This window comes from Hippoglossus stenolepis, chromosome 4, assembly GCF_022539355.2.
Source record: "Hippoglossus stenolepis isolate QCI-W04-F060 chromosome 4, HSTE1.2, whole genome shotgun sequence".
Lineage (NCBI taxonomy): Eukaryota > Metazoa > Chordata > Actinopteri > Pleuronectiformes > Pleuronectidae > Hippoglossus > Hippoglossus stenolepis.
Window position 1 is genome coordinate 26,188,166 of NC_061486.1, and position 26,958 is coordinate 26,215,123.

General features: G+C 43.0%; 1 protein-coding gene across 10 annotated transcripts; it reads right to left on the reverse strand.

Annotated features, from left to right (window-relative positions):
• Positions 1-26,958, reverse strand: pax3b (paired box 3b). Of its 10 annotated transcripts, none has more exons than XM_035154256.2 (9): positions 26,431-26,958; positions 25,682-25,917; positions 25,368-25,422; positions 24,831-24,974; positions 11,389-11,588; positions 10,657-10,822; positions 9,840-10,048; positions 6,600-6,879; positions 1-1,650 (listed from the first exon to the last, which is right to left on the reverse strand). In XM_035154256.2, the coding sequence occupies exons 1-9, from the start codon at positions 26,567-26,569 to the stop codon at positions 1,616-1,618; spliced, it is 1,464 nt and encodes a 487-aa protein (XP_035010147.1). In that variant the 5' UTR covers positions 26,570-26,958; the 3' UTR covers positions 1-1,615. The 10 variants fall into 10 exon arrangements, with proteins under 10 accessions (XP_035010147.1, XP_035010140.1, XP_035010146.1 ...); XM_035154249.2 differs by having other exon boundaries at positions 25,296-25,422; positions 26,431-26,956; XM_035154255.2 differs by having other exon boundaries at positions 25,368-25,425; positions 26,431-26,956.

Genomic DNA, 26,958 nt, shown 5'->3' on the forward strand with positions numbered 1-26,958 from the left:
TTTTCAGAATTTTGATTTTATTATAAATAGTAGAGATAATGCGCTTGTACACATGACATATGTCACATCGCTTTGTCAAATAATACAAAAAATATATCAAAGAAATGAAAGGGCTGCTTCACTCTAACATAGACAAAACAAGAGCGCTCGTGAAGGCACTTGATGAATTAAGTTTGTTTGTCACTTGTACAACGTGGAGAACGACACTGCTGACACACAATACGTCTGTGATGATAAATATGTCCACAATGCATCAGAACACTCTTTTTTTACATCCAACTTTTTTTCAAAATGGAAACAAAAAAGGTCCAGAGCAACACAAAACATTTAAAAAATACTTTTTTGGCTTTGTCATTCCTGGTCATTTTCTGTTTACATAGCTATTCCCTCAATTTGCTCTTTTCCTCATGACGCTTAAGTCCTCACAAATGTGGTCCCCTCGGTGTACAATTACAGCAACATTAACAATGTTTCCTATTTGTTTTGGACCCAAGAGCCTCCCAAGGCACATGTGTTGTTCCAGAGTTACAAACTAGATCCAGAGTAACCGTTTCGTAAGACATTTTTTGTTTGACTGTTTTAATGGTGAGGTTGACTCTGAGATACATGATATTGCACGTCTAGTCAGCTGGGAGAGTGGCCGTCTTTAGTCTAAACTCTCTCCGTCTCTCAAGTGTCTCTCGGTCGTGACTTGTGACCTGGGGGCTTTTTCTTACCAGGAGAGGATCTTTAAAGGGTTTTCTTTCTCTTTTTTTTCAACCCTTGTGATCGATCTTGCCTATCCCCCACCCACGCCTTTACAGCCACTTCTCCGCCACCGCCCTCCACTGCTCTCTCATCTGTCACTTTCCCTAAAGTCACCTCCTGACCTTCTCCGAGCTCCGCTCTAAAAACTACAAAAGGCCCAGGATTCCTCGTCTCACCGTCCGAAACATCAATGAGACAGAAGGACAGAGAGGAGAGAGAGAGAGGGAGACAGCGGGGGAGGGAGGGGGTTAGGAGGAATGTTTGAATGAACTCTATCTCTGCAGTACAGATGTGGTGTACATTAGAGTTTCAGATACAATAAAACCCACAGATTTGTTTTTTTGTTTTCTTTCTCTCTGGAATTCATCTCCATGAGTGGGATGCAGAGATCTCAAATAAATGCAATAAAATCAACAAAGCCCTTTTCTTTTCGCCCTTCAGCAGATACAATTCAGGGATTAAGTCGGAGATACGTGGAATTTCATATGAACTCATGTGGCCCTAAGATATGTAAACATGTTCCTTCGAGCGTCGGCAGTCTGTGACGATAGATTTAGGTTTGCTGTCCTTACAAAGACCCCTGCAGTCCACAGATGGAGTTTGGTCGCTGTCGATGGTCCCTGACATCTCTGCTGCTCATCGACTATACTGATGCAGCAAAGTTCACAGTCAATCAACAGTTTTTGGTCTGATATTCCATCTTGTGGTCCCTTCTTTGCTTTTTTTTCTTTGTCCATTTCTCCACCGGGAATTAATCATGCAAAGTCCAACAGTGGAGAACATAGTCTTGGTAAATGGCAGTAAAAAGTTTGGTCCAGATTTTTTCACGGCTTCCATGGCTGTACACACAAATGTCCGAAGCTTCTGATCAGGTGATTTCAGGCCTCAGATAAGGAAGGGCACCTGTAAAAACAAAGGATGAAAAACTTGTTAAATTATTACCAGTGAAGGGTTTTTTAAAATATGGAATGATGGAGGGATGATAAAAGAGATATATGGCTGTAATAAATTCTGTGCATGTGTTTTAGCGTGCCATTCCACGGACATATGGCTATTGTTAGCATAGCATGTGCTAACAGTGGTTTGGGGTGTAAGGTCAATGGAGGGAGACGTGAGAACAGAACTGTGAAGACGCTCAAAGTAAATAAAAGTTTAAATCTGCATTAAGGCAGAGATAATACAAACTGGAAGAATATGTTATCCTGTTAATGCTGTAGAATAGAGTACATGTATCATATTCTATGTAGACTACTTTATATACAGTAGATCCTGCATTATATCACAACCAGTGGCTGGCAGTGAATGTTCAATCAACTCATAGCGCCACCTGCTGTTGTGGAGGTGGATATTTGTAAGAAGATCCTCAGCACAATCACATCGGAAAGACACGTGATATTATGTGTCTTTTTCGTACGTGTAAAAGCTGCTGTATTTGTTTGTGAAGCACAATGCATTTATTTTCATTTGTTCTTTGTTTGTATTTGTGTTTGTAAGTGGATCGTAGGACATTTGCATGTTTGTGTGCTTTCACAAGACCAGAATCTGACAGAGACAATGTAACGCAGGCAAGTTTTGCGGAAAGCGAGCTTAAAGCTAAGAGGCTGAAACCTCATTCGGGAGGATAATTTGTGAAGGAGTTCCTCCTATGCGAAGCTGCATAAACCAAACAAAGTACTGAGTATTACTGATGTGGCACAAGATACTGAAAAAACCTAAGCGACATTGGGAGATATTTCCAATTTTCTCTTTGGCCTGTGATGAAACAAAAGACATATCCAGACCTGCCCATCTAACCATTTTTGTATGTGGGGACCGGGTGACTGCCGAGTCTGATACAAAGGAGGTGTTTCTGTCTTTGCAAGCCATGCATGCATTTCCCTACTCTGCAAAAGAGTAACATCTGAGCATGTTGAATTCGCAAAACTCCTTCAGGCATTTGACGAGAGGATTCAGGACATGAAAAGTAAATAAAAGGAACTGAATATATTTGTAAAGCTGTTTAAGGTGGAACCAGTTGATGTGCCTGACAACAAACATTAAGAAATCATTGAGCTGTAAAGCAACAACAAACCCAAAACTACAATAAACTTCCTCTGCTCAAGTTCCTGGGGATTTTCACATTTTGAGGAGACATACACTGACATTTGCATCTCTCTGAGCAGCTCTTTATGAAATTGACTCTTGCGGTTTAAGGATGTTATTCAAATTAAAAAGGCCCTTGAAAGGAAAGAGCTTCCTCAGCTCTGGTTTATGACCTGTTATATAATCCTTTCCCAAACAATTAAGGGGCAAAATGTGTACATTTCACTCAGAAACAAACTTTATTGTGTCTTTTGGAAAACACATAAGCTGAACTAGAATTACCACACTGTGGTTGTATGCCTCAGCCAACCAGTGCAGTTTCCGTGTACATATTTCAGATTCATATAAGGTCACTGTGACCTTTGACCTTTGACCACTGAAATGTAATCACTTTATCTAGAAACCTTAGTCCAAGTGACAACTGATTAAATGTGGAAGAAATTCCCTTAAGCAGTCTTGAGATATCAAAAACATGTTCCTGAGGCCACCGTGTCCTTGACCTTTGACCACCAAAATCTAATCAGTGAGTCCAGGTGAATTGTACTAGATGTAATGAAATCTCCTATTGGCAGTCCAAATATATCACATTCACAGGGATGTGAGGTCACTGTGACCTTGACCTTTGATTTTTGGTTCTCAAAATGAAATCCAAGTTCAAGTGAATGTTTTTACCAAATGTGAAAGAAATCCCTCAAGGCTTTCCGGAGATATCACATTCACAAGGCAAAAAACGTTGGGCCACTGTTTGTTCCACATGTAATGAAATTTCCTTTGGGCATTCCTGACATATTGAGTTCAAAACAACTCAAGGTCATGTGACTTTTTGACCTTTGACCACAAAAATGTAATCCTGTCATCTTTGAACATAGGTTAATTTTTGTAAAAAATTTGAAGACATCTCCTCAAGAAATCAAGTGAGTTAATCCTTGAGTCTAAGTGAAGGTTTTTGCCAAATGGAAAGGATTCCTTCACGGCTGCCAGAGTCATCACCTTCACAAGGCAAAACGTGCTTTGTGGGGTCACCGTGACCTTGACCTTTTACTACCAAAATCTACTTAGTTCATCCTTGAGTCCAAGTAAATATTTGTACCAAATTTGAAGAAAAGCTACAAAAATCCATGTTCTTCTGAGACCAGTTATTAGGTTTATGTTCTGATGCACAATAAGTGATGTGTTCTATGTTCCTGCTTTCTGGAGCTGGAATTGCCAGCATGGCTGAACAGGTAAAAAAAACATCAGAAAGAAAGACCCTGTGGTATTGGCTACACTGACTAACAGGTGACTCGTCTCCTTCGCAGCACAGACATTACCTAAAAAACTGCAAATAAGTGTTTTATTCATTAACATTAGTGATTTCTATGAGGCCGTCCAGTTAAAGCTACATGACATCAAAATCTGCAGCAGTGTGGACCAGTTTCTTACTCTGCACTGAAACCTGGAGCAGCAGCGCTGCTTCCCCAGCTGACCTCAGTCCTAGCACCTGTTTCTAATAGCTGCCCTGCCACAGGCTATTAGGATCCGTCCACCCCCAGAAAGGACCTTTCCTCTGCTGCTCCACAGCCAACAGCACACCAGCTATCCAGTCGCACTGATTAATCACATCAAGATGGACTGCTCAGTCTTGTACCGCTGTGGAGGTGTACGCTGAGTGCATGTGCTGTCCCGGTGGCTGCCTTTCAGCCTTTGCGTGTACATGCACAATGCCACATGCTAGTTGGTTTTCATGTGTGTCACTCTAATTCTTTTTTTCTGTCCACTTTGAGATATTTGACCGAGATATTTCATTAGACATTTGCTGCTCTCGGATATTAAGTTAGATATTCACTTGATACCTGCCGCCCCACAGAGCTACATGCTGCCAGACTCACTGGACCGTTTCCAAGCTCTTTGAAGGCCCGCTTGTCTCGAGGTTGCCACAAGGTCAGTGGATGAGCCTGATTGGTCAACCCCCTGCAGACCAAAATTGGAAACGGTGGCCACTGTAATCACGCCAGGCCAGAGAACGATGTTGCTTCCAAAGTTAGACAGAGATTTGTTTGAAGTTGATTTTAACCCTTAAAGTAACAGTAATGTAAAGTGAAAAGAGCCTCTCACTGCTGGACAGCAAAGTATTCTCTGAGGGCAAACAGTCTGAGGAGGGCGATCAGACACCACTGCAGCTACACGTTACCCTGATGGGAGCTGACTCGACAGTATACCTGACCGCAGAGTTCAGTATCAGCATCGGCCCCACTGCTTCAGAGGTGGAATCAGATCTGCCCAATTAACCCCAACACTTGAGACTGCATGATTGGACCCGGACAAATGTTGGCTCTGTTTAACAAGTTGTACTGCAGCTACCTATGTTGCATGTACAGCTGCTTTTTACCTCCAGTCATTGGAAGCTAGAGATTTGAGGTTAAAGGGTCGTGGACTGCTACACTAACAGAGTGCCCGATAATCATATACTAGATTGGTTGATTTGGTTCAGACCTCCTCGTCTCACTGTCACATAGTAAGAAAATACAATCTATGTGATATAATTCGTTTTAAATATTTGCCTGCCTCAGGGTTTTACATGGCCTCGCAACTCCCCCACTGAGTCAGTTTATAATGCAGAGGGACAGCAGTGGTAGGGCAACAAGGGCATGGGAGATTGTGTTGTGCAGCACATGCATAGGAAGTTTGGGCAAACAGTCGTCTTAGCCAGAAATACCAACTATCAGAATATTTTACCTGCTGGTTTAAGAAACAATAATAGTTATCTAACCTTTAAAGGTTCAGTGTGTTGAATTTAATGATATCTACTGGTGAAGTTGCATGTTGCAGCTGAATACTCCTCACCTCACCCTCCCCTTCCAAACATGACAGAGAACCTGTGGTAGCCTTCACTTGTCATAAAAACTCAAAAGCTGTTAAGTTTGTCCAGTTTGGGCTACTGTAAAAAACATGGCAGCCTCCGTAGAGAGGACCCGCTCCTGATGTAAATATAAAGTATTTAAATATAAAGGACACATTCAAGGGTAAAGAAATCAACAATTCATCACTAGGATTATTTTATATTGAATTTCTGCCTATAGATCCCTTTCACCTAAATCTTGTACACTGGACCTTTAAATACAAACTTAAGATGTGGTTATAAAGTGTAATCATTCCACTGTATCTTAAGTATTAAGTTTACATCTGTATCTGTAGGTTTGTATTGTATCGCAGTGTTGCACTGATATATAACTTGATTGTTATAATGTATTTCGATCCTGGGTTATTGGCTTGTTTTTATTGGGTGTAGTGTTTTAATCATGTTTTTTTGGGTGGTTAGTTTGGATGGTATTTATAATTCACAGGAATTATCTTTAGATATTTGGAATTATATAAAGATAGGTTGTTTTATTTAATTTCAGGTTGCCTTGTAAAAACTGGCAAGGGTCAACAGATGAAAATTAACTTATACAGTAAACTGTGTCGCATTTACAGTACTTGATTAATGAGCAATCTCCATATCAAAAAAATAAACAAATTAAACTCTTTTACTGAAAATAGGTGAAAGGCCACAATAAAAGCAGATTGGTTTGCACAAGCAAAATGTTAAGATTTTTAAATTCCCGACGGTCATAGATCTTTAGAAAAAAAATCATGTGGCTTTGTGGTTTTTTTGGGTCATATTATCTCTAAGCCCTGTGACAGGCAAATTCTCAAAAATACAAGGTATGTTGCAGTTAAATTTGCTAATGCAAGTGTCCAGGTGTAGAGGTAAAAGGTGAGAATAAAAAGGTGAAGTCTATTGACCTTACTTTGTCCGTACTGGCCATACTGGTAGGACGCGACGTGGTCGACAGTGTAGCCCGGTGAGCTGTAGGAGGGGGGGCAATAGGACTGGGAGCTGGGCAGGGAGGGCAGAGCGGACATGGACGGAACGCTGGTCAGACCCTCCAGGCCCTTGATGTGGTCCATGCGCTGGCTGCAGCTGGCGGCCATGCCGGCAGGGGGCTCGAGGCCACCCGTCAGAGGTGAGATGCCGTAGTCACTTTGGGGCTGATGTGGCACGCCGCCTGGGTTCAGCAGACCCATCACCTGACGAGAGAAGGAGGAAGGGAAAGAAGAAATTAAATTGTTGTTGTGTTTTTTTTGCTGTTTAGGTATAAGTCAACTTGTGCTGAAAATGAGCAGACGACAATGGAATGGTCACCTTCCATTAATTTGCTCCATCATCAAAATTATAAGATACAGGGTAAATTTCACCAACACAATGTGGACGTTTGGTAACTACAGTGATTGTCCCCAACCCCAACACCAGGCTGTAAATAAGGACAACATTTTCTTTACAGATAAGACTAGAGAGATAGAGCACCACATGTGGAAGACGTGTTTTCTATTGTGTTTGTAGTTTCCGACAAGGACTTATCATATATTAAATCTGTCACTTTTAGCGAACAAACACTGAAGTGTGTATCAGACAGCAAGACAAACACGCACTCAGACACACATAGGAAATCCCCCAGTCGCAGACATCAAAAGGCTCCCAGCGAGCCTGTCCCAGACAGAGATAGCACCAGAGAGGAAGAATTAAGCAATTTGTCTCAGATCCACTGCTCCACTTATTCTACAATTCCTTTTTGACACTGCTCCAAAAACCCATGGCACGAGATAACAGCTTATCTCCGACAGAGATATGTCGACATAGATAACATGAGAGAAAAAGGTTTGTGTGAGCTCTGGTCTGGTTCAGCCCCGGAATAGGTTTGCAGTTTGAGAAATCCGTTAGCTCTTGACCTGGTCTTTATTAGCGACCAGATAATCGAATTTGGGTGAATATTCCTCAACCAGAAGAGAATGGAAACAGCCGTGGGGCAAAGCGTTTCAAGTGGTTTCAAAACAGACGCAATACCACCGACCCCCCCCTCTTCAACGCTCACTGAATGTACCTATCGCTCATCAAAGTGCTCAGCAGAAACCATTAATAAGGAATTGAAACTGGCTTTATTACTTATGAGAGTAACTCTAACATAACCTGCCACCTCAATATGTATCATATCCCACCTCCTTCCCAACAGAGCAAAGGCCTCAAGGCTCCTCCATTTGTACTAATAAGAAGCAGGTACGCTGCTCTTTGGATCCTCTCGACCCTCTAAGTGACATATTATTCTACATCCACATACACACATGGTCCTGCTTAAATCATTTCCCAAGTAGGGGAGGTGAATGGAGGAGTCTGTGTTGATTTGGGAGAGGGAGCTGTGTTTCCTCCCATGCCAAGTAACATTTTCCTAAAAAATTAACCTGCATTTGGAGGTTTCGGTCTAAAGCGAGAGAGAGCGGGGATAACACGAGGCTGAAACACGCCACGAGTAGCAAGTCCGTTAACTGACAACGGACTGGAGTTGGGTGACTTTTGTGTTGTTGCTCTTTAACCTCTTCTACCCATCATCCCTCTGTCTCTCCTATGCCTCTCCCTGCCTCATGAGATGGCTCCATCAAGGGTGTTTCATATTGGAGCGCTGCCGTTGCCAGCGGCCTAAATCAGAGCGTCCAGGAGTTAGCAGGGAATGTCGGGACCAGAAGAGGGGGGGTGGCAACATCTAAGGCAGGACATTCCTTCTCCGGCATATGAAATATATACAAATAAATTAGAACCTCTGTTTTCACATGGAGGAATGTTGAGGCAAACATTTTAAGAATTCAATCAAGAGAAGCTTCCCTCGGGGGTTGAGTGGGATGGACTGTGTATACATTTAGTGTTATATGTTATATGCATGACGCAGTATATCACTGTGTGATCGAAAACAAGTAGGATGGTTATCCTTTGAACCACAGCAAAAGAGGTTTGGTGAGATCCACTGATAACACACACTTTTTCCCCAAACTCACACAACCAAGGATTAAAAAATTAAAAGCTAGTATGAACAAATATTTCCCTTAGTACCTCGTATCTCTACTTTATTTCAAATAATTAAAAAATACAGTAATCAATCTTCCAATCTAAACAGAGGGTTGAAGCGGACTTAGCCATGCTGCTCAACCATGTCATGTAATATTTGTGTAAAAGATGTTGCAAAATCCTTAACTGATCCTTAAAATGTCATGGAGTTGATCAATTATCTACACTGCGAGTGTGTGTCTGTAATTGTGTGAACCTGCGAGCATGTGTGTATCCGCGCAAGTGTGACTGTGTCTTTGCACTGCTGCGGCCTGTTCTCGGAGGAGTCCGACCGTGGCAGGCTGAAATCTCATTTTCTGCCTGTTAGGATCTCTAACTCGTCTGTCTCCTCTGCGCTACCCTCTGTCTAGGTGCGGAGACCTTGGGACTTCATGCCGAGATAATTGTCTGTAATTGTCTTTTCACTTCTCATTTGTCACACGCTCAATTGTCCTCCATCCTTCTAGAGTCATCTAGAGTGAGTGAAGCCGTCCTCCACTTCTGCCGAGGAGCGTGTGACTGAAGAGTGGACAGTTTGTGGTGTAAAGTAGGCGAGTCAATGAATCCGTGAGCAATAAGTGTGTTTATGTATGTTCTCTACACCGAGGAGAAACATTATTTAAACACGTGTTTAAAATCTTAAAGCTGATATATTATGAAGTTGTGTGACTGATGAGATAAATCTTGCATACATCAAACGGCTTCATTCTTTGAAATCATTTCCAAATTCTCTCCAGCTCTTGTGTGGCATGTCAAACTGTCCTATAGTCTCCAGAGACATGTTCAGTCTAACACAGATCTTTTCCTGCCTAATCGGTGCTCTGACAAACTTAAATCCTTTGACTCAAATTAACTTTGTGTTTTTTCAATATCAATTGAATATAAGTTGTCAATTAAAATATACTTTTTTTAGGATTAAGCTTTTTAAGACTATTTGTAAATTTGATAAAATCCCAGTCTCAACAGACTTCTTCTTAAAATTTGCGAAGGAAAAGATTCTTAATCTCAACACAAAATTATTTAAAGTTTATTTAATTATTGGAGCATATACTTTATGAGCTAAATCCCCATTTGATTTGTGACTTAAAAAACCTCAAACACACATATGTAGCCTCACCTGTGGAGAAAGGCCATTTCCTAAGCTGGGGTTCATGGGATTGGCCGGTCCTCCGGGGCCCACATAGCTGTCGGAGTAGCCTGAGAAGGAGTGGCGTCCAGAGGCGAGGCAGTAGGCAGAGCCTCCGTCACCCTGTCCTCCGGGTCCAGAGGCCTGGTGGCCCGAGGAGGGAGGCAGAGGCTGGGGCCGATGCACCGTGCTGGGCGGCTCTGACACAAACAAAGGCATCATGGGTAAAATTAGAACGCTTTCAAGGTTCGTCAGTTGAAAGTTGTAAAAGAGTGTTCTACATTATATTTATGTCAAAGAATGACTCAAAATTTACAATTTTAAGAAATAATGGTAATGTAATAAAAAAAATGACTTGGGTCAAAATATTATTTGTGTAATTTAAAAATATTAATTTCAGGGAAGAAATTCAAAAAGTGCAAACGTGTAAAAATGTTTATTTAAAATAATAAAAGAAACTTAGAGCTTCACTCTGTAACATGCTTACATTCACAGGTTCAACGCAATTAACTGAAACTGACACTAAAACCTGACAATGAAAAAAAACTGGAAATTTGTGTCCATCCAATTGAACTTGTTTGTCTGGGGTATTTTTTTTTTTATACCAAAATTCAAATTTGGAACATTTTTGAAAAGTAACAGTATAAAATAAAAAATGCATTGTCAACAAGCTATGAACAAAGCTTTGTTTCAATTTCTCTCCACAAACTCATAAAGACAAATATGATTTATATAAACGATTGTTTATGTGAACCCTCAACAACGATAATAACATTAACAATATTAATGAACTGAGTCTGAGCCCTACCTTGTGCTATAGATGAGGGGGGGTAGGGGCTGTCAGAGAGCTGGTAGGGAGGGATACTGGACATGGCTGAAGGCGGGAAACCCCCTGGGATCAGGTGATTAAATGCCATCAGTTGATTGGCTCCTGCCTGCTTCCTCCATCTTGCCCGCCTGTTGCTGAACCACACCTAGAAAACATGATAATGATGATGTTTGATCAGTGTGTGTTAAGTGATTCTCGTTGGACTATACACACACACACACACACACACACACACAGGAAGATTGACTACTAAGTTCTCTCACAGTTCTATCTGGGTGTGAGGCTGAAGACAGTGATGTGCGAAAAGGTTGTGTGTGTGTTAGTGTGTGTGTGTATTGTGTGTCATGGCTGGTTGCACTGAGTGTGTGAGTGACATGCCGTGTCCATATGGTATGGAGCTCATGCTGGGCTTGCTTACACTTCCCATATGGAGCCTGTGGAGGAGAATTTACTGGACTCTAGATCAGAAAAAGGAAAAGTCTTAACTGGGCCCCTGGGAGCAGAGGATGAGAGGTATGTGTGTGTGTCTGTGTGTGTGTTATTTTTATGATTTAACTTTTCATGGTTCTCTTTGTGGTTAAGGTAATAATCACGACCCTTGATCTTATCAAAATGATCTTGTGTTCAACAAGCGTCAGCATGAGTTCCTGTAAATCTGACATTGTGTCCGACTGTGACACTGACAGTCTTCATGTAGGTGTCCTCTCGTACCTGCACCCTGGCCTCTGTGAGTTTGGCCCTCTGGGCGAGCTCCTCCCTGGTGTAGATGTCTGGGTAGTGTGTCCTCTCGAAGGCCCTCTCCAGCTCCTCCAGCTGCTCTGCGGTGAAGGTGGTCCGACTGCGCCGCTGCTTCCTCTTTAGTGGCAGATCGGGCTCCGACTCCACGTCCGAACCCTCGTCTGAGTGACTCGCTGTTACAACGCGGGAGAAAGAAAAAGACAGACAGGGTCCGGATAAGTTTTCCTCCTGATGTCACATGTTTCATTTGGTAAAAGTTGACGCTGTCCATCTCTCAAATGATGAAGGTTGCTTTCAAAAACTATATGAGTATTTCCAATCAACATCTTCAGTAGTGTCACTGACCTTTGGAATCAAGTTAAAGAGATAAGAGACCAATGCTATAAACCCAAATCTGGTCTTAAGTGTAAATTAACAAGGAGACAAGGAGGCATCATATTGAGTAATCAGCATAATTGTGAAATGTCAGCTGATTTGTTTTGTTTTGACCTAACCCTCTTACGGAAAGGGGCTTTTTTCCCTTTCTTCACACACACACACACACACACACACACACACACACACACACACACACACACACACACACACACACACACACACACACACACCCGGGCACCATCAGTCTTCCTCATGGTCTTGTAGCCAAACAGACCTCCATTCAGGAGGAATATTCCAAGCCTAAGGAATAATCCCACTGGACAAGATTCCCAAGGCACCACAGGAGGACTGGTGGACTAAAAGCCACACAAAAGGCTAATTTGGATCCAGGGGCCATTCTTTGAGTGAGTGTGTGTGTGTGTGTGTGTGTGTGTGTGTGTGTGTGTGTGTGTGTGTGTGTGTGTGTGTGTGTGTGTGTGTGTGTGTGTGTGTGTGTGTGTGTGTGTGTGTGTATCTTTGGATACAAAATCTCATCTTTGAACAATTATGACCATTTTACTCAATTGTTAGCTATTTGATTGATGATTAATTTGTAAAATGTAAGAAAACAGCAGAAAAGGAACATCAGATTCAAGTTAGAGTTCAATCCCCTAACTCATTAAATTTCCAATTACATTAAACTGAGAAATAACTGCAAATCCTCACATTTGAGAAGCTGTAACACGACATTTAGACATTATAAAAATTGCTGTTGATTGACTTTCTGTTGATTGACTATTTTATTAAGCACCTAATCTTCCAGCACCAGCTGAATCAATACCTTGAATTTAAGAAATATAACAATATATACTTCTGACTCTTCATCAAGTGTGATCTTCAGCCTCACTGAACCTCGGTGATGTCATGGGCCCTGACAGCTTTTGTATTCTTACTTTTCATCTCTGTCTCGGATCAGTATTAATACTATTGTGCTCTATGTTCTATAAACCAGCAGTTCGGTTTTTAACTCACTACTTCAAACACTCCATTGGCTCCCTTCTAAGTTCACCAAGGCCAAAGCGCCCCACTTTTTGTGTTACACTTAATTAATTCCCCCTCAGCATTGGGGAAGTTTTGTGTGCAACACTGTATTAGTTCCCCCTCAGAAGCAACAATAAAATACAAGAGAATCCAAATAGCTCAGGGCCCCTCATGTGAAACTGATCCTCTCTCCCCCTTCAGCGATTTTCTCCTCGCAACACATAGCAGTGGGAGTCAACTTAACATGCATTAGGAGCAAATTGGTAAAGAAACATTCAAGCATGAGGAAGGCAAAAAGTAAAATATTTTCAAAGGGGGGAGCGAGATAAATGGAGATGTTGCCTTAAGCCTTTGTTGAATATCTTGCAATTTTGCACACATAGATTGCGAGCTCTTAAGCAACCTGTGTGTGGGTTTAGAATTTAAGACACACCACAAAACGCAAAATGACCATAGAGGTTTTGATTTTCATTTTCATCAGCTGATTTTGGAACTTTGTACAAACTGTTTCCTCATCACTGGTGAAAAAACATGCAGTGACAAAACCAATCAGCCTTTGTGGGCGACAACACTCAAATAACAAACGTTTTATTTGGCTCATGTTTCAGAAGGTGAAAAGGAATTTGGGGTGTGGAGTGTAGGGCTTTGGAGTTTTGGACAGGATGGCTGAAAAACAAGAGATGAGGCCTTTCGGAGCCTCCCCCCCCCAGTTCCTGCATAGAGGAGGGCTGCGAGGAATGCTTACTCTCTCCCCCTGCGACTTTAGCAGCATGCACGTTCCTCAGCATTTCACAGGGATTTGGGCCCTGGGAAAGCTGAAGCGGCCGGCAAAATCCTTAATCACTTTGGAATTACCTATTGGTTATGACTGCTACCGGGGCTTCCAGAACTTTTCAAAAGAAGCGACAGAGTGGCACCTACGAAGTCTCGGGAGTCTGGTCGTGATAAAATCCTGAATCAGATCCTTTATGGAGGAATCAAGTGGGCTCATTTGTTTCACTCCACTTCGCTACATCTCTTGATGTTGAGATACAACAAGATAAGATGATGGAATGAAACGATAACAATGTCTGTGGGGAGGCTCGGTCAATGCAACATGATTATTTCAAGACTGCAAATCATGTGGCGGACACATCTAAAACATAAGGTGATAAAAAAAAAGTGGCTACCAGCGTTCAGAAAACAGGGGAAGCCGTCCGACTTTGCACATTTTCTCCTCTAACACTATCAACTCGTTACTTTTCCCAACAAACACACTTTTTGCACTTTGTCACACCACCCTCCTTAAACAAGCACCACCCTCTCCTCCCTCCTCCTGCCTCACCCGCTCTTTGTCTCCCCATCCCTCTCTTTTCCACCCATATTTCTCTCTCTGACTCTCGGCTCTTTGTTGCTCCACAGAGCTGAGGTCTTTGCCGGCGATTTCCACGCTCCATCTGTGGAATCCGTCATGGCTCCCTCGGCCCTTCACAGTGGAGGGCTGTCACCTGCCCCATGGGGGAGCCGAGGAGGGGGTGGGGGGCATAAAGAGGTTCTGCAGAGGGCTGAGAGGGGTGGGGGGTAGATGGGGGGCACAGCCGGGGGGCATTCTACCCCCTTCCTCCCCCCTCCCCCCAAAAAACCACCCCCTTCCTCCAGAGGGAACTGTAAGAGCACCTGAGGGGGTGGGAAGGGCAGTAGAGAGGGGCAACCGGGGCTGTTGTTGTGGATGTAAATGTACCCATGGGGATAGTCTGTCTGGGCATCTGTGTTTTTGTTGTTGTTGTTGGCGGAGGCGTAGTATAATCACAGTTTGTGCGCCCTTTATGCATGAACACTAGTTGAGGTGAAAGGGAAGTGCGTCCTTCACGATATATTCACTCTCTTCTTCACTTACTCTAAAACCTGTCTGTTTCTTTTCTTAATATTTCTATGACTTTTTAGCACCACATACCTGTTTGTAATATTCTGTAACAATCATTCTAGCAATCAGTCAGATAAGTTGTCATTTCAACTGAATATTTAGAATTTGTAGGTAAGCAAATAAGTATTTGCATTGCAAACATAACCTTTTATTTTTAATCTACTTTTTAATAATTTTGTTAAACACATTGAACATACTTCACAACCTAATAAGGATAGGATTCAACATGTTACATGTAATCTCCACACTAAAGAAAACTTTCAGCGTGACTTTCAGATGGTAAAAATATTTCCTTTTGGTTATGGGTAACAGTTGTTCTGACACATTTAAAATTTGAAGTCACCAGAGCAACCTGCTGTTTTAGTGTGTCTGTTGAGGACATTGAAAAGCTTGGTTTGATTGGATTGCTGTAAGAACAAAAGCATATTAAAAAAAGAAAAGATAAAAGTTTTCTCAGTACTTTTATTGTGGTAAGGTAACCTCAACGACCGCTAACGACCCTAAAAGTTAAATACCTGCGACTCCCAGCAGTCAGTTAGAACTGAAGAATACTTTAGTTTTTTGTTTTACAAAAGAAAAAAAGTTTATTCCACTACCGTACACATCACATGTCTGATTAAACATCAACTACGTGGCAACGATAAAATATGATTCCATGCGGGGTGTTTTGGTGTCAGAGTTGTGTCAACAGAGAAGGCTGCCACCCAATTATTCCTGTGAAGTTAACTACTACACACAGCTTAGTTTAAGAGCTCATAAACATGCACAGACACACAGACACACAGACACACACAGACACACACACACACACACACACACACACACACACACACACACACACACACACACACACACACACACACACACACACACACACACACACACGCCCAAAGACCGCAGTCCTCCAAGCCCATGTGACCAAACTTGTCAGCCCTGAGGCATCTCCGCTGTAGCATCCATTAACTTGCTCACATGCCTCTAAGTGTGGTCAAGCACAAACACATGCACAACACTTTCCGAAATGATATTTGTGATGATGATACATAAAGTCAAATCAGCATCAGGTTATACTGTATATTACCTCTCTTACTGAGACAAAGAATAGCAGGATTAGGAGGAGAGATGGGGGAGAAACCTTTCCCTTGCCTCCCGGATCTTTTTCAGCCTTGTAAACCTGTGGTTTCAGAGTGCCCCGTTTGCCGTCATCGCCTCGCTATCCCTAAGATCTGATCACATCGATTTGGCACCGCCAAATAGCCTTGGCCAATCAAATTATCCACTCTAACCCATATCGCTCCCTGCCTGTATATACATGCTATATCTTAAAACGCTGTATTTATAGCCCCCATAAACACTTGACTTCTCTCTGTATACTTTTGCTCCACCTCAGCTTAAAGGAGCGGGGGGCTGCAGACGTGGTCCCGGCTCTTGTCAGCTCATCGAAATATGAGAAAATATGAGCCTTAAAAGGGTAAAATTATCTAAGTAGGACAAAAAGCAGCCTCTGCAAGATGGCCCGGGAGCGGAGAAGCATTAAGCCACAAAATAAGAGACGAGCAGTTGGTGGGGGTGGGTGGAAGCAGGGTAAGAGGAGAAAAGAAAACTGTTTAATTTAACCAAACTGAAGCCCTGAGAGGCACACAGTGCATGGGACTCCAAGCCAAAACAACCTCTCCGCAGCCAAGAAAGCCCAAAATGGCTCCCGCTGGGCAACGCCATCCCAGGGAAGAGAAAAACCAGGAGAAGGGTTCAGCTGAAGCAGACTGTTGGAAAGACTTTGGCATTGCTGATTTTTTTTTAATTCAAAGGGGGCAGTTGGATGGGGACACAAAGGCTTAAATATGTCCGCTAAGACAGTACATATTGAGAATGTATGCATGTGTGCGTGAGAGCCAGAGAGAGTGAGAGAAAGGGGATATGTCAAACTTGGATTTTGGGACTTGGGGGAATTAACTGACCATATGTGGACTATTTACACCCCTCTTCGGACATCCCAGTAACTCTTCTGAGGCTTTGGTTAATAGTGAGGGTAAATTGAGCCTCTGACACATTTGCCCCCTCCCCGCCCTCAGTCTCTCTCCACCTACCCCTCTCAAAAAACACAAAACAAAAGGCAGAGGAGACAAACGCAGCATTTATTTGGGCGGGCCGACCATGCTGCTCCTATTCAGGAGCCAGGGGACTAAGTGACTGGCCGACTGCATTAAACAGTATATAGAAGTCAAGGCAGGCAGATGCTGGGCCGAATAATGGCTTTACTGACAGCTTATGGACCCATCTGCGACTCTTTCTGGTGGGTTAAGAAAGAGAATGTGTGTGTGTGTGTTTGTGAGTGTGTGTGTCAAGTCAAACTCACTTGACTTGCTAAGAAGGAGTTTCAACCTTCACAGCTGTCCTGTAAATGAGTGTGCCAGAGTTATGTGTGTGTGTATATGTGTGTGTGTGTCTGTTAGAACGTGAGTGTAAAAATATAACAAACAAAAAAAACCGATGTGCGTTGCCACGTGTGAGCAAACTGTCGTTAATCACTGCCTTGTTATGGTGCAAAAAAAATGACATGACAAGTTGTAAATGTGAGGGGTGTCCGTGGGGGAGTGGGAAATGAGTACCTGTCATTTAAAGCTAAATGTGTTTCTAACCCTGTTTCCTGTGCAGCGCCGGGGGACAGCGACCCGCTGCGGCCCTGTGACCCTGCACTTCTTTTTCTCTGTCTTTTTAAAGTGGAAAATGACGAGCTCAGCTCCAGTCAGTAGGGAACATGCTGAGATCCAACAAGGTGAGCTGTGAACAAGTTCACTGTCATTCTGAAGCTCTTTTTTTTTTGACAGAGAGGAGGTTTGAGGACTTCATCCTCTCCCTGGCACAGTCAGGCTGCCTCTACGAACAACAGCAGCTATTAATCTTCCACAGTCCATATGCACACACCACCGCAACTGTCTGTGACGTACTACCCTTTGAATATTACAGTCACGCTCAAAGTTACTGAACAGTGAAGAATTTGAACCGGTGCAATTTACCTTACACAATTTACAAAGATGCACACATAACAAGATTTAGTGGAACATTAAGAATAGCGGTAATGTTATGTATAATGCTGCATTCATTTTGAATGAGTGAGGAGTGATTTTACCTGAACTTTCAGATGGTAAACATGAATAAGGAACTGGTTTGGCAGTGAATCCCCACTGGAAGAAGGAAATACCTGTGATTGAATTCTACAGAGTGGTACATTCATTCAAAGAACCTGAGCAAAACTGATGACTCTCATCGCACACCGCATTTTACAGCTGACATTGTAAAACCCAAAGACCAATACAATTATGTGTACAACATTAATCTATGAGATGCCACCATTTCTGCGCCTGCTTGATGCTTTCCTGTCTGAGAGTGTGCACATCATGGCACGACTACGGCATCAACACACATTTAAAGCCTCTTTTCCCTTGTGCGACACAACGCCTTCTCGTCTAATTAGTTAACAAAGCTCTAAAAGAAAGTCAGGCCTCATCAGTCAGGTGATTGACAGCTGCCTGTCCCCCATCAGCAGCGTAGATGCTGCATTTACTGGCCTCTGGCTGGCCTCGGCAAACTTTGACACTCGACCCTAACCCCAAGTACACGCACACAATGACATACACAGACATTAAAAACAATCACGCTCCCCAACACACAAATGTACGAGAGGAAAAAAGCACCCACACCCACACTCACATTCTTTCTTACTTTCTCACAAACACACACAAACACACTCATGCACATTAAAAAACAACCTCTCTCCCCTCTTGCCCCCCCTCCCCCAGCTGTTGTGCATACTTGCAGCAGATAAAGAGGGGCCTTATTCTAAGGCGAGCCATTCTACTTGACCTTCGGCGGGCCTTTTCACTCTTTCACTCCCTTCAAACCGTCTTTGGGGCTCGCTCGCTCGCAGCTCAATGTGGCTAGTCCATCACGGGTGAAGGCTGGGGCGCTAGTTCGGGGTCTTGAAGGGGGGAATACCCCAAATACCCCCTGCCCCCTGCCCCCTCCAACCACCATACACACATGCACACACGCACACACAAGCGCCCCCCTCCCCTCCCACTCAGAAATCACCCTGACTTCAAAGTTGGTGTGCATTCATTAATTGCCCTTTGAATTGATATCAGAGGGTCACAATAAGAGTGTGAAAGGAAAAAGAGGCTTTAATGAAGCATAGAGCAGCCATTCATTTGCAGATAACTATGTTTTCATGCTTGAATAGTCATCATGCATGGGCTTATTAGAAAAAAACTCACGGGAGAGGGAGGAGTGCGGGACGAGGCGAGAGGGACAGAGAGACGGAGAGAGCCCCAGGGTAGAGGAGAGTGATTTGGTGCTCACCACTTGGCCCTCGTGCCCCCCTTTGCCCTTGTGCCCAGGGACTCACTGAGTGATACATTCATTCTTTCAACGGACAGACAGAGCCCTCTTCACCAGACACTCAGCTTATAGGCCAGTAATAGCCAATAGCTATTATAGGGTCCATCGAGACCTTATTGGTTCCGTCTTTGTCACATTTGACGAGACAGATACAGCAACTGGCAAATTACTGAGGCTGCGACTAACAATTATTTTCATTCTCAGTCTATCTGCTGATTTTTGTCTTGATTATCTGGTTAATTGTTTGGTCTCTAGCATGCAAGAAAATGTAAAAAACATCCATTAATAAAATGTTCTAGTCCAAGGTGACGTCATCCGTCTTGTTCTGTCTGACCAAAACTGGAAAACCCAAAGACGATGACAGATAAAAACACCAAATCCTCATATTAGTGAGCCTGAAACAGAGGACGACCAAACTGATACTGAAATAGCTGACATGTACTTTTATGTCCATCAACTAATCAATGAATTAACTCATCACCTAAAGTTATGCTTTACGTGCTGAAATCATATTTTAAATGTTTCAGTCTGTGTGTTGGGGAGCATCTTCTGTGATTTTAATTTAATATGCAAAAACAGATACTTATACGCAATTGTAAAACATGTAAAATATCCCTTGCAATTTTTTTTATCTTGTAGAAATGGTTTTGTCAGTGAGCGGTCGAGCAAGTTGACGTTTCACTGATGTTCAGATCACAACTACAAACAGCTCAAGTACAAAGTGAAAAGTCAACCTCAGCTCAAATGCCTCTGCAAACACCAAACACACACTTCACCTTCTCTGCCTCCACCTCTGCTCCCTCGCTCCTCTCCCCTCAATCCTCTCTTTCCTCCTCTCATCTCCTCTTTCCTCCTCTTTCCTCCTCTTTCCTCCTCTCCTCTCCTCTCCTCTCCTACGTCATGGGCCTGGCACTCATCCAGTGTGTGCCCACATGTTGCATTTGCAGCACGCCATCCTTCACCCCAAGTGGCAGAGAGACCCAAAGTTCTTCATTCACTCGCATTATTTACACAAACAAAGTCCTGCTCCGTTTCTGCGACAAAGCCAACTAAATCTTTATGGCTCTTTCATGTATTGTCTGCTCACGGTTCCCTTTTGTCCCCCAGTCGTTGGCCTGGGCCGTGGATACAATGAGGCCGGGAGAATGGAGGCAGATTGAAGGAATGCACCTCAATAAACCTAATTATGACATGATGACTGCGCTCACCATGGTAGGGTTTTTTCAAAGATCCCGGGCTTATTCAATTAGCCCTTTCCAGGATCCCCTTTCACCAAATAAAGTTATCCCTTTGACTGTTTGTATTGCAGAGTGCATGGAATGTGTGTGTGTATGTGTGTGTACGTGTGTGTGTGTGTGAGTGTGAACGTGAGTGTGTGTGCATGCGTGTGTGTGTCGGCCCTCAACAAGGCTCCTCTGTATTATCTGGTTAATTTCACCTAACGAAGTATGGACCCTAAAAGATACACTGTGAAAATGTGGAGCATGGAGGAGGGAGAGGGGAGAGGCAGGAGGTGGGAGGGGGAGAGGGCAGGGACACTGTGACTGTTTTAATCATTAACTTTGTCTTCAGGGTTAATTACTATGACGCTGGGATTTTGGTACAGCTCAGCAACAGGCCTGGAGGGCTAACATTACTGCCAAATACATAAATATTTGATAGAAAGTGGAGAAGAGAAGAAGAAGGGGTGGGGTATTTTTATGAGTATGGATTTTAACTCATATTTACTTATTGCACAGGGATTTGGGAGAAAATGTGGTTTGGTTTATATTTATATTTACAAAAAATAAGGCCTTGGATTACAACTGTATTAATACTTAAGTCATTCAATATTTATTATTAATAACATTCTGTGTTCACATGACTTTTTACAATTCCAATTAACTCTCACCTCTGACCATGTAACTGCAAATATTAATGCACTAAAGCCACCATTCAAACAAGCTGCTACCAATCAGGGATAAGCAACAGGTCATAGAAAAACAGGGCAAATAAATGTTGGTTTGATATTGTCTTACAAATCGAATACAGAATCAAATTAAAGGTGTGATTTTGATAGTTTGGTGTGAATTTTTTTTTGTTGCCATGATAAATCGACTTAAAATGTCTTGTTTTGAAAAGTTACATGCCTTGTTCCAAAGCAGACAGTGAAAACTGCTCAAACTATTTCTATACCAATAATGACCAGACATGGGTTTTTTTATGGGCCTCACATATTGTAATTGTAACACAAATATATTGTTAATCAACCAGGCAGAAGGTTAATAAAGAACTTAATTAGAAACTTTGCGGAGCAGCACTGACTTTCCTTTGTGCGCTCCGGATGACGCAGCCCAGATATTAAACGAGTAGTGCGCCGCAGGCTGAGAGAAACAGAGAGGAAGAATAGGAAACAGAGGGAGAGGGGCGGTGTTGCTCTCCAGATGAAAGTGAGATGAAATAAAAGAGTCGATTTAATCTGCTTGAAGAGATTTGGGGGAGCAAGAGTTGGAGGAGGAGGAGCGGGAGGGGACGGCTGTTCGGAGCTGTGCGCAGCGCAGGACGGGTGGCCGGGGCCCCCATTGTGAAGCATGCGCTCCGGGCCAGACCGGGGCTCTCCGGGGAGAACATTGGTCCCTATTCACCGCAAACACTCTGTAATACACTCCCTCCGTCATTAGCTAAATGTGACATAGCACAATATCGACATCATTTAGAAGACATTATTAATGTCCGCGGGGGCACGGGCCGGCCCTCATCAAAGAATCGTGGCGCATGAGTTGGAGGCTGGAGATGGCATGGTGCTATTCGTCATCCACTTAGTCTCATTGACCAATTACAGTCTGAATATTATGACAAACACAGCCACCAAACTCAATCAAATGCCACTCATTCCAACTTTGTTGATTTTTCCATTTTATAGCGCTGGAGATAGAAAATTACGCACAGGTTTCTGACGTCAGGAAAACCAAATAAACACTGCAAATGAGCGTGTAACTTTGCAGTGTCACGTCTTATTATTATTATAAACTATTACACAAGTTTTATCTTATGTTGGCGACCTAAAATGTTTCTTATGGACTTATATGTTAGTTCTGTGTCATTTTGTACTCCCTTTTCTTAACAAACGCACGTGCGCACTCTCCATCACCCCGCCACACAGTTTGTTACTTTAAAAAATGGCACATCTTAAATCCGAGGTGAGCACTTTCATTGCGCAGCCTGCACAGCCGCGTGTGCGCAAGTTTGGGTTGCGAGCGCGCATCCCTCAGCGCTGCGTGAATGGATTTCAGAGGCCTCCATTGTCACCGTGAATGGCAGTCGCGTTCTTTGGGCGACCCCAAAAGGGGAACATTTTGTAGGTGAAAACGGCCATTTTCTGTGCTGCATGGACTGGCCCTCTTAACCGTGCCGTGCCGGGCCGCTCCCTGAATAATTCATCCTTCATTGCGGCCCTCATAATGTGTTTTGTCGGGCTTTTCTGTGGCGGAGCTCTCCTCTGCCCTTCTCTCCCCTCCCCTCGGACTGAATTATAAACAGGTTGCCTTCTTCTTCTCCTTCTTCTTTTCGCGGCGGCCAAAGCTGTTTCCAAGCTGGCCTTTTGTCCGCGCGCAGCCCAAGCGTGAGCCCCAAATGGACTCACGCGCTTTTGTCTCCCAAGTTCATCCGTGAGCGTCCCGTTGTGCGCGCGAGGCGTGTCTTTGTCCGGAGATGGAAACCGTTGAACAAATGTTTGATCAACTCATCTGGGGGACATTTTGTCCTTTGTCTCTCCTGCGCTCTTTCACGGACGCAGAGATGGAGACAGTGTCACAGAGGAGCCTGGGACGCATGTTGACATTTCCCTGCTTAAACTCTTTTAAAAAGTGAAAGGAAAGCGGTGGAACACATTTGAATATTTCATTTGTGCGTGTGTTTAAACTGTGGTGCCAGTGTTGGACACGCAGTGCTGTCTTATTAATTGGCCATGCAGCAAGTTTTAAACTATAAAACGTTTATTTTACTTTTCTAAATTTTCTTTCTAACATCTCCAGCCTGAACGGTCCCAACCTCCATCCCCTCCAGTGTTTTTCCCTGGAATTATTTGGCTGCCTGTCACACACCGACACTACGAGTTATTAAGAATAATGACGTTTTCTCGGGTAAAAAGTAAAAACATTTAAATTGGTTTAATCGACTAAAACGGTGTCGTTGTCAGTTTATTATCTGATGCCAAACTCTCTGATGAGGCCACAGCTTGTTCGTGTTTGTTTAAGAGAAGATGTATGTGCCCGTTGAGGAAGCTGTAATAATTTGGAAAGTACCAGCAGGACAGATTTCCACTCTAATGACGTAGGTTAAAAATGAGGAAATTACATTAAAACGGGCTAATTAGAGCTTTAATGTAGCTGCAGAGCGATGAGTCCACATCTCCACTTATAGCTACTGTCTGTGAGGAGAATATGTAATGTTATTATTCTCTGGCCTCTGACACCTCATACAGTTTACACCGAAAATAAAATAAAAAGTTTTGCTTGCGCCTACACTGCAAAATTACCATATTTCTTTGTTGGCAAGAAAAATATTTGTTCTAAAATTTAAATATAAATGAAACAGTGACATTTGTTTCAAATCACATCAGAATGTATCAATATATTCCTCTTTGTTTAAATCCACTCGAAATATAATCTAAATTGCATTAAAGGCAACTTATCTAAGTCATTTAAAATAATTCCCCTTGGTTTCCGGATGCACAGGCTGAATGGGAGACTGAATAACGTGGCTTGTACAGGTGGTCGATGTTTTATAGTGCACACTGCCGTTTGAGACACTAATAAAAATCGATTTGTTGCATAAAAATAATGTCCAACCAACTGGCTCAGAGTAATGTGAACTATGTTTCTATAATTCATTAAGGCATTACACTTAAATATTAGAGGAAGCATTTACAACGCCTTATCTCTGCAATTTGCTTATTCGGGAGAATAAAATAGCTTTTAAAATATATACGTGCATCCTTATGTCCACACTTAAAGTAACATGATTGTTCATCCAAACAGCTTTTACAAGACCGCTGAACACACACATCACACACACACACACACACACACACACACACACACACACACACACACACACACACACACACACACACACACACACACACACACTTTTCCCGCACATGCAGGGTCATCACCTGCTGTTTGATTTACGGTATGGCCTCATGGGAAAAGCATTAGCGGGAGAGATATGGTCGATAAAGAATTCCTAACAAAGGACGACACACACTCTCCACCCCCATCAAACAAGTTTACAGCACGCTAAAACTTCACATACTCCTGGTTTGTACTATCAAATAAAAGCTTCTCCACTTTAAACTCAGCTCAAAAGCATTCAACAGGTTGGAGGTGCGTTGTATTGATCCCTCCTGTTTCTGCAAAATGGGATTGTATTGCTCTATAATTTAATCCACTGGAAACCACACCAGCTGCAGATTATACATGGACAGAACGGCTGTTAAATTCTCACTTCACCGGTGCTTCCCACAGCACAGACACTTTAGCATTGGACACTAAATAAAAATCACATGGACTCGCTGAGAAGAGATCTGATCCAACAGGGCTCTAGAGTGTGTGTCTACACACTTTGAGGTCATGGGCATGAAAAGAAGAGAACTCCAGTTAGAGTTAACAGACAACTTTCTTTTTCTACTTCTACTTATTCAGCGTCAACAACGACCTGAAGAGTTTTCACTCACATCTGTCTCCCAGGATGCCTTCAATGCTGTGTTTGGCCCTGCGGTCGTGGTCCTCCAACTCCTTCCTCTCGATCTCATCCTCATCCTCCTCCTCATCGCCTTTAACCCCAAATTTACTCCGCATGATGCGACTGATTGAGCTCACTGTGAAAGTCAAAAAGTGGGCAAATGTGGTAAGAATGATATCAATATAAATATGTAATATCAATGATATCCACAAACTGACAGAACATTAAATATATAAACAATTAAAAACCTCTACAAATTGAAATACTGAAAGAAATTTGTCAGAATCTTTGAAGGGAAAGAAAGTTTTTCAGCACTTAAATGTTTTTTAAATGATTTGGTCTGATATTCCTTTTATTTGAAGTATTAAGTCGTAAAATAATAATAATAATAATAATAATAATAATAATAATAATAATAATAATAATGTGAATATCCAGTCATTTCTGCCCTTTTTACCTGAAGGCACGTTGTTGCGGTCACATATCCCATCCTTCAGTAATTTATCCCGAATCTCCCAGCTAAACATACCCGGGTTTTCCCGCTTGTAATCTTCGATTCTCTTGTCCACGTCCGGTGTTGTTCCCTGCTTCAAGGGTCAGAAAAGTTACACTGTTTATTCACTTCGATGGGGCCCTTGGGGCACAATGCAAACAGAGTGTTATGACTAATTTGAACAGGTTGCTGTTATATATGTATCACTACACAGGGTTGTATTAAAAGGTGAATGAAAGTAAAATATAATAGGTAATAAAATATAGCCTCTGATGGTTTGAGGGTTAAAGCTTCATCATCCCTGGTCTACGGGAGCCTGTGCGGCTCTGCCCCGCTCTCGGGCTCTTTACCTTGGGTTTGCTGCCTCCTATGGCCCCGGGTCTGATGGAGCCCGTCTCCTGGTACCGACACAGGATTTTGGACACGCAGCCGTGGGAGACCCGGAGCTGCCGGGAGATGACGCACGGCCTGATGCCGTGGTGGGCCATCTCCACGATCTTATGTCGGATGTGGTTCGGCAGAGGCCTGCCATTGATGAACACTCCCCCGAGCTGGTTGACTCGGCCTTGACCCAGTGGGGTGGACACTATACATTTGAATCAAAATATAATAAGAGCGTCTCAATGTCTCCACTGTGATCCAGAAAGTTTCAACTGACATGCAAACATTCATATATATTGCATAAAATGGCTGACAATCAGTATTTTCTCATTAAAACTGTTTGAAATACATGTACAGTTGTAAAACTATCCCAGGGAAATTGTAAAATTATTTCTGACAATACAAAACATTTTGTTGATAGCATAATAATTGCAAACAGGCTGCAGAAAAGTTTGCTAAAAGTTGCTTGAACTACACAAAAATTGTTGTGAAAGAGAAAACAAAAGTATGGACAATGAGTTCATTATGAAACATGCAATAATAGTGAGTAGAATTATGACTAAATAATGAAATATGTCAGCTAAAGAGTCAAGTTAAGATTTTACTCTTGATAATTGCTATAAATCTATATATATATAGAATATATATACTAATAAAGCCTGTGTTTTTACGCAGTATGAGACTGGATGAAAAGTCTGTGGTAAAAAGTGATTCTCACTCCAGTGTCCTGTGTGCACCTCCAGCCGCTCCCCGTGGCAGTGTGATGCTTTACCTTCCAGTGGGAAGCCGCTGCGGGGGTAGTTCTGAGCCAGCGTGGGTCGCATCATCATGGATATTGACCCCGCCAACGCAGTCATACCTCCTCCACCACCCCTGCGAGGGTGTCCTCCTGACGGGGAGGCTGCTGCTCCAAGCACCGGCTCCTCAGCAGGAAGATAGGAACTCGCCTCGGCCCGTTGAGAAGTCTCCCTGCAGGTTAGCCTCGGTTAGCCTGGGTGAAGGTTCGCCGCAGCCGGGCTGCAGCCGAGCACCAGCGTCTCGGGACGGCCAGGAGTCCAGATGTGACGACGGTGGGAGAAAGGTTGGATTCCTGGACGTTTAGCAGATATTGTCTGAGTGGTGTTAATATGAGGGTTAGTGGTGGTCGAGGCGCTGCAGGGACGAGGGGCTGTTGTTGTTGTTTGTTGACACCGGTTCAAATGAGGAGAAACAGTCACAAGCAGCTCGGCTCTTCTCTCTCCCCCAG